This window comes from Myxine glutinosa, chromosome 6 (genome assembly GCF_964187855.1).
Source record: "Myxine glutinosa chromosome 6, kmMyxGlut1.1, whole genome shotgun sequence".
NCBI classification, from domain to species: domain Eukaryota; kingdom Metazoa; phylum Chordata; class Myxini; order Myxiniformes; family Myxinidae; genus Myxine; species Myxine glutinosa.
This window is the reverse complement of record NC_136266.1, coordinates 26,054,098-26,070,456: the sequence shown is the minus strand read 5'-3', so window position 1 is coordinate 26,070,456 and position 16,359 is coordinate 26,054,098. Positions and strand designations below refer to the sequence as shown.

General features: G+C 49.7%; 1 protein-coding gene across 1 annotated transcript in view; it reads right to left on the bottom strand.

Moving 5' to 3' along the window:
• The window catches only part of LOC137429657 (coatomer subunit zeta-1), a 53,685-nt gene that overhangs the window by 27,946 nt on the left and 9,380 nt on the right, over nt 1-16,359 (bottom strand). Inside the window, exons 5-8 of the mRNA XM_078779692.1 lie at nt 15,336-15,391; nt 13,381-13,458; nt 7,568-7,619; nt 1,388-1,426 (exon numbers count right to left, since the gene is read on the bottom strand). Coding sequence (XP_078635818.1) covers nt 1,388-1,426; nt 7,568-7,619; nt 13,381-13,458; nt 15,336-15,391 — 225 coding nt within the window. The remainder of the gene's footprint in view (nt 1-1,387; nt 1,427-7,567; nt 7,620-13,380; nt 13,459-15,335; nt 15,392-16,359) is intronic.

Genomic DNA, 16,359 nt, shown 5'->3' with positions numbered 1-16,359 from the left:
AAGCCCGGATCTAAATCCCATCGAGATGTTGTGGGGGGATTTGAAACGAGCTGTGCATGCAAGAAACCCCTCAAACATCGCACAGCTGAAAGAACTCTGCATGGAGGAGTGGGAAAAAATTTCTCCCAGTCGATGTCAGAGACTGGTAGACAGTTGTAAAGAAACGCCTACTTGAGGTTGTTTCTGCCAAAGGGAGCAATACCACCTATTAGAGCCAAGGGTGTACTTACTTTTTCCACATGCAAAATTTGCATTTATGTTTATTTAAATTATACAATGGACTACAAAATGTAAATGTTTCATGATATTTGTTCTATTATATCACCTTTATCTATCAATATTGTTGAAATGAGATCAAATAGCTGTATGTTGAAATATGTTGAAAAAGTCAAAACTTTACATGGGGTTTACTTACTTTTTCACGTGACTGTATATATATATAAAAGAAAGTTTTTGTTTGTTTGTTTGTTTGTTTGTCTGCACGCGCTAATCTCCTGAACGGTGACAGATAGGAGGAAACCTCTGAAACAAAAAATGTCGGGACGGGCCCCGGGAAGGTTGTCGACTGGGTGGCGAGGCCGCTTCGGCCGGGCTGGGCCCATTTCGCAATTAAAAGCTGAGCTGAATTATAGGAGTCAATCTTCTACAGCCACGAGTAAAAGCTGAATTATAGTAGTAAATTCAATCAAAAAGAACTAAAAATGTCGGGACGGGCCCCAGGAAGGTTATAGGCTAGGTGGTGAGGCCGCTTCGGCTGGTCTGGGCCCATTTTGCAATTAAAAGCTGAGCTGAATTATAGTAGTCAATCTTCTGCGGCCGTGAGTAAAAGCTGAATTATAGTAGTAAATTCATTCAAAAAGAACCCGGGCAACGCGGGTGCTTTCGGCTAGTATTTTCTAAATTTAGGGGTGAGTATTAAATTCATAAAATTACGTGAATCATTATATATACACGTCTCTAATCCACAATAGATGTTTATGCCACATGTAAGTGCTTTGCTCGGAAACCACTAAGGCTGAGTGGGGAATAGAGACAAGCTTGTTAATACTTTCCACAGCATTTAGAGATTACATGGACAATCTCTGAAATAAAAAATAAACTTCATAAAATGAACATGTGATCATCAATTCATCAATGAGATCATACTTAACAATGAAAACGATATATGCATTTGATAGTTATCCAAATCCATATTGTTAGAAGTGCCGGTAACTGACAACGGTCAGACTATAAAAATGATTATTAAATGCAGTACCTGCCATGCTAAACAAGCCCCAATGTATGGCATGTCGTTTTGTCTCTCAAAGCGACAGGTTTTCACAGGAAAACAAATAAATCTCTTTGTGCAAGACGATGTTTTAATAATTCAATGGAACAAATTACGTACCTGTGACATGGTTTGCTCTGTTAATGTAGTCTCTTCAATCTAGGGAATTTTAAAAGAAGCACAAATGAAAGATAACTCGCGGGGAAAAGAACAAACATTAACACAATAGCTTTTATTGTTTTTAATTAAATATGAAGCAAAAAACATCAAAACAGTTTTAAATAGTATGGACACCATTTTCCTATTGTTTGAAAGAATGTTGAGGTTTAGACTGCACACCTTAACTCATTTGTTCATTGCTTCTCAAATCTTTGGAACTGGCTTACAAAGACCGTCCTTTCGCACTGTTCCCTCTTGGGTTTGAAGACAGGCAATGCACCACAAACTCATGTTTCTGAACCATGACTTTTACAACCCATATTCTGAACCATGCCTTATATAATTACCCCATTAACCCTAAATCAACCCTCCGACTTGCTGATATCAGCATTTCCTCCCCTTCTCTCTCTGACTTTCCTGCCTGTTAGACTGCACACTCAACTCATTCGTTCCTCGCTTCTCCCATCTAAGGAAGCGCCTTACAAAGGCCATCTTACCCTCGCTTTCTTTACTGGTTATGCCCAATTGTTGCTCCACGACCGCACTGTCAAATGAAACCTTGCTCTTCCGTGAGACTCAGGGGTATGGGGGAGATATATATATATATATATATATATATATATATATATATATATATATATATATATATATATATACATACACACACACACACTAGGAAGAGAACCTGTCCCAAGTGAAGGGAAAAGCAAACAAAAGTATCCCCCTCTTCTCTCTCCCTCCCCCTTCTTGCCCCCCCAAAAACCCCTGACCCCATTCCTCTCTCCACCACTCTCCTCGGCCTTCCCCACTCCTTTCTCCACTTCTCTCCACCACTCCCCCCGCCACTCCTGTGTCTCTGTCTCCTCCACTCACCTATCTCTCCCCCATTCCCATCTCGCCCACTCCCCTTGTCCCTCCCCTCACATCCCGCTCCCCTCCCTCCACATGTCCGTGATCTATCCTTTTCAAACGGATTTAATTTCCTTTTTGTTTTCACGATTCAATTATTATTTTTATTTGATATCTGATGAACCACACGTTACAGAGCATCTGGGCTGCCAAAGCACCTTACTGAACAATGCTTATACTGGGTGTTTTGCCATTGCCTTCCCAGCAGTAGTGCAGAGACAGGATTTTGTAATTTGGCCAGGGTACCGGTGATAGCTCGCCTACTCGTCGTGAAGGACACCGTGGGGATCTTTAACTTCCATCAACTAATATCGGAAGATGAGACACCAGCTTAACGTCCATCTGAGGGACGGAACACACTGATGGTTTATAGATGGGTGGTGAAACACTATAGATGGGTCGGGATTCAAACCCAGGCTAGACAGCTTAGAAGAGCTGGATTTCATTATCTGTGCACACCTTACACTACAAAGGTGCTTCCACCAAGTATTAACTCAAGGGGGTGAACACTTATCCAACCAAGATATTCTAGTTTTTTATTTTTTTATTAATTACCTGAAATTTGTAGAATTTATTTTTCACTTGGAAGTTGTGGGCTACGAGTTGTAAATAAAGGTGGAAAAAGTTTGATTTAATGCAATTTAATTCCGAGCTACAGAAAATGTTGTTGTGGTTGTTGATGGCACCGTTCAAGTGGAAATGGGCTTCATCACTGAACCACATCAAGTTGATCCAGTTTGGGTACCTCTCCATCCTGTCACTGAGCCAATTGCACATATAAAGTCGCCTTCTCATGTCATCCTAACTCCTAATAGAGATGATGTATGGGAAAATGGCTACGGCTTCCTTTGGCTACGGCTTCCCCTTCGCTCCCACCTTTTGTTCATATGTGTGTTGTACCGTCCACCAAACAGTGATGACTCCATCTACGTCTCGCTGTCTGATAATATGGACCAACTTCTATCGACCCATCCCAACTCTCTCTTCCTCATATGTGGTGATTTCAATTGTCACCATGCCAGTTGGCTGGGTGTGGGTACCTCTCTCACCAGCCTTGGCTCTTCAGCAAAGGACTTCTGCGACTCACTGGGACTGACACAATCTGTCAATTTCCCGACCCGGATCTCAGTCAACGGAGCATCTTCTCTTCTGGACTTGGTTATGACTAACTTCCCTGAAAATGTCTGCTGCTCTTCTTCTGCTCCAATCGGCTCATCTGATCATGTGCTTGTTAAAGTGGACATCTCTCTGGCCATTCTCAGAGAGCCTCCTCAGCGTCGACGAGTCTGGCATTTCACTCAGGCCAACTGGCACGGTCTTCAAGCAGCCATCAATCATCTGGACTGGTCTCCCATCTCCACCGCCTCTGACATCAACTCATCCTGGGAATTCTTTCAAAGAAAATTGCTCTCTCTCATGCACAGATTTATCCCATCTCGTCTTCAGTTGTCATACCCTTCCTCCCATCCATGGTACACGGAATCTTGTGGTGAGGCTGTTGCCCAGAAACAACTTGCTTTAGTCTCCTGGAAAGCAAATCCAATGGAAGGAAATCTCATTTCCTTTCACAAAGCCCGAAACAAGTGTGTGTCCACCCTCAGGAGAGCCAGGAAACAATATCTCACCGTTCTCAAGACCGAACTCTCTTATCTGTCTCCCTCTTCCAAATCCTGGTGGCGTCTGGTCAAATCTGTTTCTGGTGTTTATTCCACCTCCATCCCCTCCCTCACCTCAAATGGCGACACGGCTGACTCCGCACGTGAAAAAGCTGAATGCCTCAACTCTGTGTTTGCCTCTAAATCTTGTGTCCCAAACCCATCCCTCTCTGTACCCACGGTACCCAGTCGTACCCAGCTGCTCCTGGACTCTGTGTCCTTTCCTCCTGACAAGGTGGAAAAGTTTCTGTCAACCCTCGACTCTGATTCTGATTCTGCAACTGGTCCTGACGGCATCAGCCCACGGGTCCTAAAATCATGTTCTTCCGCTCTTTCAATCCCTCTTTCTGTTCTCTTCACTCTCTCTTTTGCTCAAGGTCATCTGCCATCTGCTTGGAAATCAGCCAACATCACCGCTTTGCACAAAAAAGGTGCAAAAACAGATCCTAGCAACTACAGACCAATCAGCCTTCTCCCAATTATCAGCAAAGTCATGGAATCCATCATTGCTTCAGATATGAAATATTTCCTCTTCTCCAATGGCTTGATCTCTGACCATAAATTTGGTTTCAGACCTGGTCACTCTACTCTGGACATGCTGCTTCTGCTTTCTCAACAATGGATGGAGGTCCTCAACACCAAACAGGAAATTAGAGCTGTCTCCCTTGACATTTCACGTGCCTTCGATACGGTCTGGCACCCCGCTCTGCTCACCAAACTCTCCTCATTTGGTATCCATGGAAATCTCCACGCATGGCTGGCGGACTTCCTCTCTGGTCGTAGTCAACGTGTGGCCCTGAATGGGTTTCTCTCATCTCCTCTTCCTGTTCAGGCTTGAGTTCCCCAAGGCAGTGTTCTGGGCCCTGTGCTTTTTCTGGTCTTCATCAATGATCTCTCTGACTCTCTTGAAAATCCTCTCCATCTCTTTGCTGACGACTCTACTCTCTGTCGCTCCATTCCTCATCCCTCAGATCGGCAGTCTGCAGCCTCCTCACTCTCTGCAGACCTGGACAAAATCACAGACTGGGCAAACAAATGGAACATGTCTTTCAATCCTGACAAATCTCACACTCTTACGATGTCTCTCCGAAAAGACCGACTGGACAGCCCTCCCATCCACTTTCTGAATAATCCTCTCCAAGAAGTTCTGTCACTCAATCTTTTGGGTCTCACTATCTGCCATGATCTTTCCTGGGAAAACCACATTTCAAATCTGGCCTCCAAAGCCAGTCGCCGACTGGGCATCCTCCGTCGTGCGAAGTCCTTCCTTGGTACACCTGAGCTCCTCACCATTTACAAGGCTTTCATCCACAGCTCTATGGAATACTGCTCTCCCCTCTGGTCTGGTGCTCCTGCCTCACACCTAGCTCGGCTTCACGCTGTTGAAACCAAAGATTTCAGAATCATTGGAATCTCCCATGAAGCCAACTCCAGGGGCCTTTCACTCACTCACCGCAGGCAGGTTGGTGGTCTTTCTGTCTTCTACCGACTCCTCTCCAGCCTTGCTCCACCAGCTCTATCTGTGCTCTGACCCCCAAATATTCCTACAGGTCGCACAAGATTTGCCTGCAACCCTCTTGTGGTTAAACTGCCAAAATCAAGACTCTCTGCTCACCTTCACACTTTCATTCCTCTTTTCTCCCACCTCTGGAACAAACTCCCTCACTCTCTTCAATCCCATTTCTCCCTCCAGGTCTTTAAAACAGCTGTTCACCACCATCTCTTATCTTATCTCTTATCTTATCTTCTCCCATCCAAATCCTTGATCTTTTCTACCCCCATTAATTCACCCCAGATCCACGTTTTTGAAATACCAACTTCTTTCCTGGAAGTCCTAGCAGTGTCCATGAGTTTTTTTTACCCCTCCCACCCCCCCCCCCATTCCCATGCCTCTTCCACCCCCCCCCCCCATTTCCATGCCTCTTCCACCCCCCCCCCATTCCCATGCCTCTTCCACCCCCCCCCCCCATTTCCATGCCTCTTCCACCCCCCCCCCATTTCCATGCCTCTTCCACCCCCACCCCCATTCCCATGCCTCTTCCCTCCCCCCCAAGCCCTCTCCCTCCCCCCCCCCCCCCAAGCCCTCTCCCTCCCACAAATCTCCCGATGTCCCTGCTCTCAAATGTTGTACTTATGTGCTTCCCTCTCTGTCCCCATCTTGTCGCCCGCTCCCTTTATATGTTTTCTTTTATGTGTCAGTTTGTCTTTTTGTGTTCAATGTTACCTCTTACACGAGCCTCGATATTGTATCCCCCCCCCCCCCCCCAAAAAAAAAAAAAAACCTCCGGTGGGTGTCTACATATTATTTAGTCTCATACCACAGAGCCACCAATTTTATCTTCTGCTCCACTGTCAATTGCATAGTTGAGCCACGGAGCTAGAGATCTCAGGTAACAAATACTACAGCAACACCACTAAACACTTCAAAGGAAAACTGTGTTGGTCAAAAAACAAAGAAATGGCAGGAAGTCGAAGTTGTATCAATCTTTTTGAAACACCCTGTATATACTTAATAAAATAATAAAATGAACTGTATGCAGAATGACAAAGTCATGGTAATAGTCAGGTTCACTATGTTTTTTCGTTCAAAATCATGGTAGATTAGCAAACCTATACATTTTTTGAAACGTTATTACATGGAAAATCTGAAAATCAATGTTTACATTTGCCAATTCCGACCAATTTGATTCGACCAATTCGACCAATTCGACCAATCGACCAATTCCATTCGACCATTCGACCAATCGTTTCGATCGACCATTCGACCAATCGCTTCGATCGACCATTCGACCGATTCGATCGATTCGATTCGATTCATCGAATTCGATTCGATCGACCATTCGACCAATTCGATTTGCCAATCAATTTGACCGACCTTTGCTTGTGTGGAACGGACTGTGAAAACGATGCGGACTATATTGTTGGATACGACACACAGGACAGTGATGACGAACTCTAAATGGCATATTCTGTAATCGTGTATGTTTGATGCCATTGACTGCCTGTGTATATTTTGTCATTGACTGCCTGTGTAGATGTGAAGTTATACTGACTGCATGTGTAATTGTGTATATATGATTTTGCTGACTGCCTGTGTATGTTTGGTGATATGAATTATTGTGACACATTTTGATGTTATTAACTGCCTGTACAAAATGATAACATGTATTTGATTATGCAACTTATCGCGAATATAAAGACAGTATTTTGCAATTCAAAACCTTTGATTCGTGTCTTACCATTCACCATAGCACTAATTTGATACTTTCATTGGATTCCTTGTCCCTGAAAATATAGGTTTAGTATATTTGAAAAAGTTTTTAAGGTAATTAGAGGCAGAAATAGAACAAAATATGTATTTTACAGTGGCCATTTTGAAAATCCAAAATGGCCGCCATACAGGTATCTCTCCAAATGTAAACATTGATTTTTAGTTTTTTTATGCTATAACCTTTCCAAAGATGTATAGGTTTGCTAATCTACCATGATTTTGAACGAAATATAATTTATTGACATAGTGAACCTGACTATAAGTCCTGTATTCAGATTCCACCCCTCTCACCCTCCATATATTTACCTTTAATCCGACACGCTGAGTCACCTCCAGAGGATCACTTTCCAGAATTACACTGGCATGATAATGGTGGTGTGTGGAAGATGGGGTGATGGGGTCATGTGGGGGGGTACAGGGGGGGAGAGGGGAGGGTTAGTATACGAATCGTATTTCATGTTGTTGTACATCCAAAAGGTTTCACCAGTGGGGAAAGAATACAATTAAAATAAAACAGCCAATCTTGTCTGTACTTTCATCATTCTTTCATCATTGAAAGTTCCAAGACATGGTATGTTAACAACAAACATAGGGGCAATACCCCTGGCACTGGCCTGTTCGAATGAACAGTATACTGTAGCGGCTACCGCTGGGTTTTCACAATCGCCTTGCACCTATCAAGGACGCGGAGCGATCACCATGCCGGGCTCGTCCAGGACGCCCGGGCAGGCCCGCGCTCAACTTGCCAGGCCTCGGTCGGGACGCCCGGGCATGCCCGGGCAGGCTCGCCCTCAACTTGCCAGGCCGCAGCCAGGACGCTGGGCCACGCCCCCTCTCGCCTTTCCTGGGCAAATGCTCCGGGATAATATGTATATATATTGCTGCCCGATAAACGGGCTTTTCAGAGTGCCTGAGTGTTTGGTTTGAATAAAGCAACTCGGATGAATTCCAGCTTTTTGTCGCGTCCATTCTTCCGATCGACGTGGGAGCCCCAGCTCCTTCATTGGTGACCTACCGACATGGACACGGCAGTCGCCCTTAAACTGCCTACCTTCTGGGAGGCTCACGCGGCGGTTTGGTTCGCACAGGCGGATTCCCTGTTCGCCCTGCGAGGCATCACGGCCGACGACACCCGCTTCCACCATGTGGTAGCAGCGCTCGGTTCGGCCACCGCGGCCCGCGCCCTGAGCCTCCTCGAGAGCCCGCCAGCCGCTGACAAATACGGCGCGATTAAGAAGCTTCTCCTCGACGCTTTCGCCCTCCCATCGGCGGAACGCGCACGGCGCCTGCTCGACCTGCCCGAGCTCGGCGACACGCGCCCTTCCGAGCGAATGGACTACATGCTTTCACTGCTCGGCGAGCACTCTCCGGCATTCCTGTTCCGGGAGCTGTTCCTCCGTCAGCTGCCTAACCCGGTACGCCTCGCCCTGGCAAGCACGACGATCACAGATCCCCGGGCCCTTGCCAGAGAAGCCGACAAGATCTCCGCCGCAGGTCAGCGCATCGCAGCGGCGACATGGGACCCACCGCCGTCCGACGCAAAACCCATGGCGCCCGAGCACCCGGCACGGTCGACGACCGAACTGCCGACGCAATTGGCGGCCGCTACACCGAGCCGACCACCTCCAGCACGACGACCGGGGCCTCCACCTGACCAAGCGTGGTGTTACTATCATGCCAGGTTCGGACAGAAGGCCCGGGCATGCCGACCCCCGTGCACCTTCGGCAGGCCGGGAAATGGCCGGGCCGGCGTTCATTACCAGCCATGAGCGCCGGCCACACGGGCAACTTACTGTTCATCACGGATAAAGCGTCCGGACTGCGCTTCCTGTGCGACACCGGCGCCCAACTGAGCGTCATACCCGCCTCTGACCAGGACAGGCAGTCCGCGGTTTGCGGCCCCTCCTTGGTTGCGGCCAACGGATCGACCATCCGCACCTTCGGCCCGCGCAACGTCACCCTCTGCTTCGGCGGCCAACGCTTTGCTTGGACGTTTGTAACCGCAAACGTACCCGTGGCTCTGCTAGGCGCCGACTTCCTCTGCGCACACGGACTGCTGGTAGACGTCCAACGGCGTCGTTTAATCAACGCCGAAACCTTCAGCTCCCTGGTATGCACATTGAGCAGCTCCGCGCCGACTGAGCTGGCATGCGCCGTCCCGGCGGCGAACGAGTTTGCTCGCCTGCTCACAGAGTTCCCGGCCCTCACGCGGCCGACGTTTTCGGCCGTCGCAGTACGGCATGGGATCGAGCACCACATACCAACCACGGGCCCGCCGGTCTACGCCAGGGCCCGCCGCCTCGACCCAGCCAAGCTCGCCGTGGCGAAGGCCGAATTCGATGCGTTGGAGCACCTCGGCATTGTGCGGCGCTCCGATAGCGCGTGGGCCTCGCCACTGCACATCGTGCCAAAGCCGGGGGGTGGATGGCGCCCGTGTGGCGACTACGCCATCTCAATGAGGCTACCACCCCCGACAGGTACCCGATCCCGCATATCCAAGACTTCTCCGCCGGTCTGGCGGGACGGGTCATTTTTTCGAAAATTGATCTCATACGGGGATATCACCAGGTACCTGTCAGGGCGGCCGACGTCCCTAAAACGGCAGTCATCACGCCGTTCGGCTTATTCGAATTCTTGCGGATGCCGTTTGGTCTCAAGAACGCGGCTCAGGCGTTCCAGCGCTTGATGGACGGCGTGCTGCGTGACCTGCCGTTCCTTTTCGTTTACCTGGACGACATCCTCGTCGCCAGCACGTCCCGGGCCGGGCCGAGCACCTCCTCCACCTCCGAACACTGTTCGGGCGCCTCAGCGAGCACGGCCTCATCGTCAACCCGGCCAAATGCCACTTCGGCACGACGGCCGTTGATTTTTTGGGCCACCACATCACCAAGAACGGGGCCGTGCCGCTGCCAACCAAGGTCGAGGCCATCACCACGTTCCCGCGTCCCCGCACCATAAAGGCCCTGCAGGAATTCCTGGGAATGGTGAATTTTTATCACCGCTTCGTGCCCCGCACTGCTCAACTCATGCGGCCCCTCTACGAAGCCCTCCGGGGCAAGCCGGCCAAGCACGACATCGCCTGGTCCGCAGCAATGGATGCGGCCTTCCAAATCTCAAAGCGGGCCCTCGCCGACGCAACACTGCTCGCTCACCCGGTGCTCAACGCTCCCATCGCCCTCACCACGGATGCCTCCGACTACGCGGTGGGCGCCGTACATGAGCAATGGGTGAACGGGGTTTGGCAGCCACTCGCTTTTTTCAGCCGGCAGCTCCGGCCGAACGAGCTCAAATACAGCACGTTTGACCGGGAGCTCCTCGGTCTACACCTGGCCATCCGCCATTTCCGCCACCTCCTGGAGGGCCGACCTTTCACGGCGTTCGTCGACCACAAGCCGTTGGTTTACGCCATGGCCAAGGTCACGGAGCCGTGGTCGGCCCGCCAACAGCGCCACCTCTCCGCCGTGTCGGAGTTTACCACGGACATCCGGCACGTCGCCGGCAAAAACAACGCCGTGGCCGACTGTCTTTCCCGGGCCAGTGCGAACGCGGTCCACCTGGGCGTGGACTTTGCGCTTATGGCGGCGGACCAAACCACCGACACCACGGTGCAAGCCCTCCGGGCGGCGGACACGGGCCTCCGCCTGGCCGACATCCCCTTCGCGGACACTGTCCTGCTCTGCGACGTCTCCCAAGGCCAGCCTCGCCCCATCATCGTGCCCGTCACCTGGCAACGCCGCATCTTCGCCTCCCTCCACGGCCTTTCCCACCCGGGCCGGAAAGCTTCCCAGAAGCCGGTGTCGGCGCGATTCGTCTGGCACGGCCTTCGTCGGGACGTCCGCGATTGGACCAGCACCTGCACGGCCTGCCAACGGGCCAAGGTCCACCGACACACCCAGGCCCCGCTGGCACCTTTCACCGTGCCCGAACGACGTTTCGACCACGTCAACGTGGATCTGGTGGGCCCCCTCCCCCCGTCACGGGGGTTCACACACCTGCTCACCATGGTGGACAGGACCACCAGGTGGCCGGAGGCCGTTCCCCTCGTCTCCACCACCACCGCCGACGTGGCGCAGGCTTTCATCGCCACCTGGGTCGCCCGCTTCGGCGCACCGGCGGACATCTCGTCAGACCGCGGACCACAGTTCACCTCCGAACTGTGGGGCGCGGTCGCCCGCAACCTGGGGGTCATGCTCCACCGTACTACGGCCTACCACCCCCAAGCAAACGGGTTGCGCGAGCGATTCCACCGCTCCATGAAGGCCGCGCTCATGGCCGGCCTTCAAGACGGCGGCTGGGCCGACCGGCTGCCGTGGGTCCTTTTGGGTCTCCGCACGGCCCCCAAGGAGGACCTCCAGGCATCCACCGCCGAGCTTGTCTATGGCCAGGCGCTACGCGTCCCGGGCGAATTCGTGCCCGACGCTACCAGTCCCTGGTCCGCAGCTCACCAGCGCTCGGACCTCCAGGAGGCCGCCCGGCAGTTTGCCCCCGTGCCAACATCCCACCACGGTGACCCCCAGTCCTACGTCCCCCCAGCACTTCGCACAGCGGAGTATGTTTTTGTGCGTCACGACGCACATCGGGGGCCACTCCGGCCGCCGTACGACGGGCCCTTCCGGGTGCTGTGACGGGACGACAAGTCGTTCGTCATCGACATCGGCGGCAGGTCGGACCGGATTGCGGTGGACCGCCTTAAGCCGGCGCACGTGGACGTCGACCACCCACCACGGGTGGCCCTTCCGCCGCGGCGAGGCCGCCCCCCGTCCACGGTGCCCCCCACTCGACCGCCCACCACCACACCGGACCCCCTCCCACAACCCGCCAGGGGTCGCTTCGGCCGGGTCATCAGGACCCCCCTCAAATTGACCCTGCCGGTGTAAGTCGATTCTGGGGGGACGTGTGTTGCGGCTACCGCTGGGTTTTCACAATCGCCTTGCACCTATCAAGGACGCGGAGCGATCACCATGCCGGGCTCGTCCAGGACGCCCGGGCAGGCCCGCGCTCAACTTGCCAGGCCTCGGTCGGGACGCCCGGGCATGCCCGGGCAGGCTCGCCCTCAACTTGCCAGGACGCTGGGCCACGCCCCCTCTCGCCTTTCCTGGGCAAACGCTCCGGGATAATATGTATATATATTGCTGCCCGATAAACGGGCTTTTCAGAGTGCCTGAGTGTTTGGTTTGAATAAAGCAACTCGGATGAATTCCAGCTTTTTGTCGCGTCCATTCTTCCGATCGACGTGGGAGCCCCAGCTCCTTCAATACTGCACTGACTAAAGGTATTTTAAACCAATTTCAATGGTTGCTAGAAGACAGGGCAGCATGTAGAATCATAATAACATAATCATAAGGCATTAAACAAACAAACCAAAAATACCTATTTTGGGGGGCAACCCAACCCTCAATCCCCAACCCCGTATACCTCCTCAGATCCCAATTTTTCTAATGCCTTGAACAAACATTGGTACATCACGGGTGATTACGGTTGTGGTGAAGTTTCATCGAAATTGCGTGTGTAGTTTCTGAGAAGAAAGCAAATACCTATTTTGGGGGGCAAACCCCCCCGTAAACCTCTAAAGGGGCAGATTTTTTGTAATGCCGTGAACAAACGTGGGTACAGCACGGGTGATGAAGGTTGTGGTCGTTTCATCGAAATAGTGTGTGTCGTTTCAGAGGAAAAAGCAAATTCCTATTTTGGGGGATCAAACCTGGATTCACTTTGACCCCCGGTAGGCCCCCCTAACACCCAGATTTTTTTTAATGCCGTGAACAAACTTTAGTCACAACACAACACATATAATTTGTGCCAAGTTTGGTTACAATCCCTTCAGCGGTTTCGGAGAAGTTGCAAGTGTTTACGGACTGACGGACAGACGACACGCCATCACATAAGCTCCCCTGAATTTTGTTCCAGGTGAGCTAAAAATGAACCGAATTGCACACTCGTGATACACACATACATGAAATAAAAATAAATCACAATGCCCTTTTCTACAAAGTGACCATCAGCGGAAAACCACCAATGAAAACACATTGCTGTTATCGTAGCAGGAGTAAGTAGAGCAGAGACAAAAAGATAAAAACAAACACCTTCATTTTACTAAACACAATTTCTGACAAACCTACCCGCCATCCACGATCTCATCAACAGCCAGGAAAACTCCGGCCATGTTGTCCAACATGGTCCTTTTCTCGACATTCTTCCTGGGAGGATGCAAGGAACGACGAGGAGGCAAGGATGAGGTGATGCATCAACCTTTGGTTTAAAAAGACGTAAAAATGTGATGATTAAATTGGACACTTTGTAGAACTGTGTGTGGCTAAGGTGTGCTCGTTGAGCCCGTCAGTCTTACAATACAGCTCAGACCATGGGCTTGTCTAGCCAGATCGAAATGTGACCAAGGCCATCCGAGCGTGTGATTGGTAGGCGAGGACAACGGGGTTAACAGATCTGTGCATTATTTACACTAGCAACGGTACCCGCCCTACGGGCGGGGCTTCAATTGGGAAGCCCAAATGAAAAGGTAAAATATCAGAAATTGAAGGCTTTTTTATTTTAAACGATTCATATAAACATCTGTTGAATCATATCACATGCAAATCATCAAAATCTAAACAGTACATGGCTAAACAGTACATGGACGATCACGTACCAGTCGCACCACGTACGTCTCGTGTCTCGTTCGCTCTCATGTTGTCCCGATAATGATCCTTCCACAGGTTCACCTACGGAAACCTTGTTACGACGTTTACTCCCTCGAGACAGTCAAGTTCACTCATCATTTTGGTGCACCGGCACGACCTGAGAACGGCCCGTGCAGGGGCTGATACGAGGATCTCACCAAACCGTCCGATCGGTAGTAGCGACAGGCGGTGTGCACAAAGGGCAGGGACTTAATCAACGCGAGCTGATGACTCGCGCTTACTGGGAATTCCTCGTTCGTGGGACACTGTCTCAAGCCCCAGTCCCCATCACGGATGGGGCTCAGCGGTTTACCCAAGCCTGACGGCGAAGGGCAAAGTACACACTGGCCCGTCCAGTGTAGCGCGCTTGCGGCCCCGGACATCGAAGGGCATTAAACGTTCATTAAACATTAAACGTTCATTAAAGGATTACGAAACGAAAAACATTACGGAACTAGAACGGGCACTCGGTAGAGCGCATACCTTCGCCGCAGCTACTGTTCTGTACTTGGCATGGGAGTGTAGGGAACAGAACAGTGAACAGTTTGGTGCTGATTTCATGCAAATCGGATAAAAATTGACCGCGCTATGGTAAAAATACGATTTTGACCTTTTCGTGACCTTGACCTTTGACCCGATCGATTCCAAAATCTAATCAAATGGTTCCCGGATAATAACCTATCATCCCACCAAATTTCATGCGAATCGGTTGAATACTTTTTGAGTTATGCGAATAACATACACACACACACACAGACATACAAATAAATACACAGCGATCAAAACATAACCTTCCGCTTTTGCGAAGGTAATTACGTTCACACCGTCACGTCAAACACTACCGTGAACACATACATCATCACAACATCGTCACAATGAGAACATCGTCACAATGAGAACATCGTCACAATGAATGTTATGCGAATGCGAATGTTATGTGGGAGTCCAAACCTGAGAATGCTGGAGACCAAAGCTGAAATTGGGAAAACTAAATAGCCTATTTTACTCCCAGGGGTCCCAGGATTACCCACCCAAAATATCTTTGCGATCGGTTCAGCAATTTTTACGGTACCTTCGAACAGACAGACAGACGGACATTTGGTGAATTATAGTAAGATATGTTATGTTTAAATTAGATGAATCGATTCCAATTTCATTCTTGAATTTTTTTTTTTTTCTAGAAACCCTTGTATCATCGGGACATATATATTATGTTTGATGTGAGCATTGACGATCTCTATTAAAGGAGCCCTGCATGAGGACTCACACACTTCAAGTCAAACAATTTTAAACCACCGCACCGCTTCCCCTCCCAAAAGAGAAAATCAGAAACAATAATTTTGTCGGTAACTCAATCCAATACCAAAAAAAAAGGACAGATTATCAAAAGTCCTCACCTGAGCATTTGACTTAGGGAATCGAAAAGACAGTTGAGTACAGCCATGAGCATGAGCTGAGGTTGAAGGAGAAACCACAGAGAGGGAAAATATATTACATATCAGTGCACATTACACCCATTATGATGTAAATTCTTAAATTACTGCACTTAATTAATAAATGAAATTAATTAAATTACTTAAAATTTGATGAAGGTTTCAATCAATGAGTTGAAAAACTGGGGAGAAGAAAAAGCAAACACCAACCCTGGGCAGAAAAGGTGAACTGCCGACAAGGATTGGCAGAGAATTCTACATGCGCAGTCGAGCCACAAACATGAAAATCTTGCAAGCTACTACAAGGGCTCGACGACGTGCAAATTGAAAAATATCCACAAAAACGAGCATTGCATACTATCAGACTTTGTCCATGAACATGGAACATGGTCCTAATACTGAAGAACCAAATACGCCACCTGTAGAAATGCTGCGAAAAGGTGACTTGATCAATAGGAGATGGATGGTTATGCGATGTCGAAAATACCAATCCATGTTAAACTACTAGAAGGGTTGGCTTATGGAATAAGCCTGAAAATACTGAAACAGTCGACCCTGAATGCATTGTGCCAGCCGTTCAGGCTGATGGGAGCAGTAGCAATGGTTGAGGAATGTTCAGTCAGCTTGCTTCGGAATGCTTAAAATTGTAAGGTCGAATGATAGAAGTACCAATAATCACACTTTCACACTGTATGTGCATCTGGATTATTATGGTACTAGGAAGAGTACCCATTCCAAGTGGTGGGAAAAGCTAGCATAGGATCCCCCTCCCCTCTCCCCCACTCCCCTCTCTCTGCCGATCTCCTCCCTCCATCAATCACCTCTCCCTCTCCAAACCCTCTCTCACTCCCCCAATCTCCTCCCCTCCCCATCCTCTCTCCCTCCTCCAATGTTATGACAATGTTATGACTCCAATCTCCAATACTCCAAATCCCAAGAACACAGAACAGACAATGACGTTCACGGGATCAAAAGTTGACACAAAAAG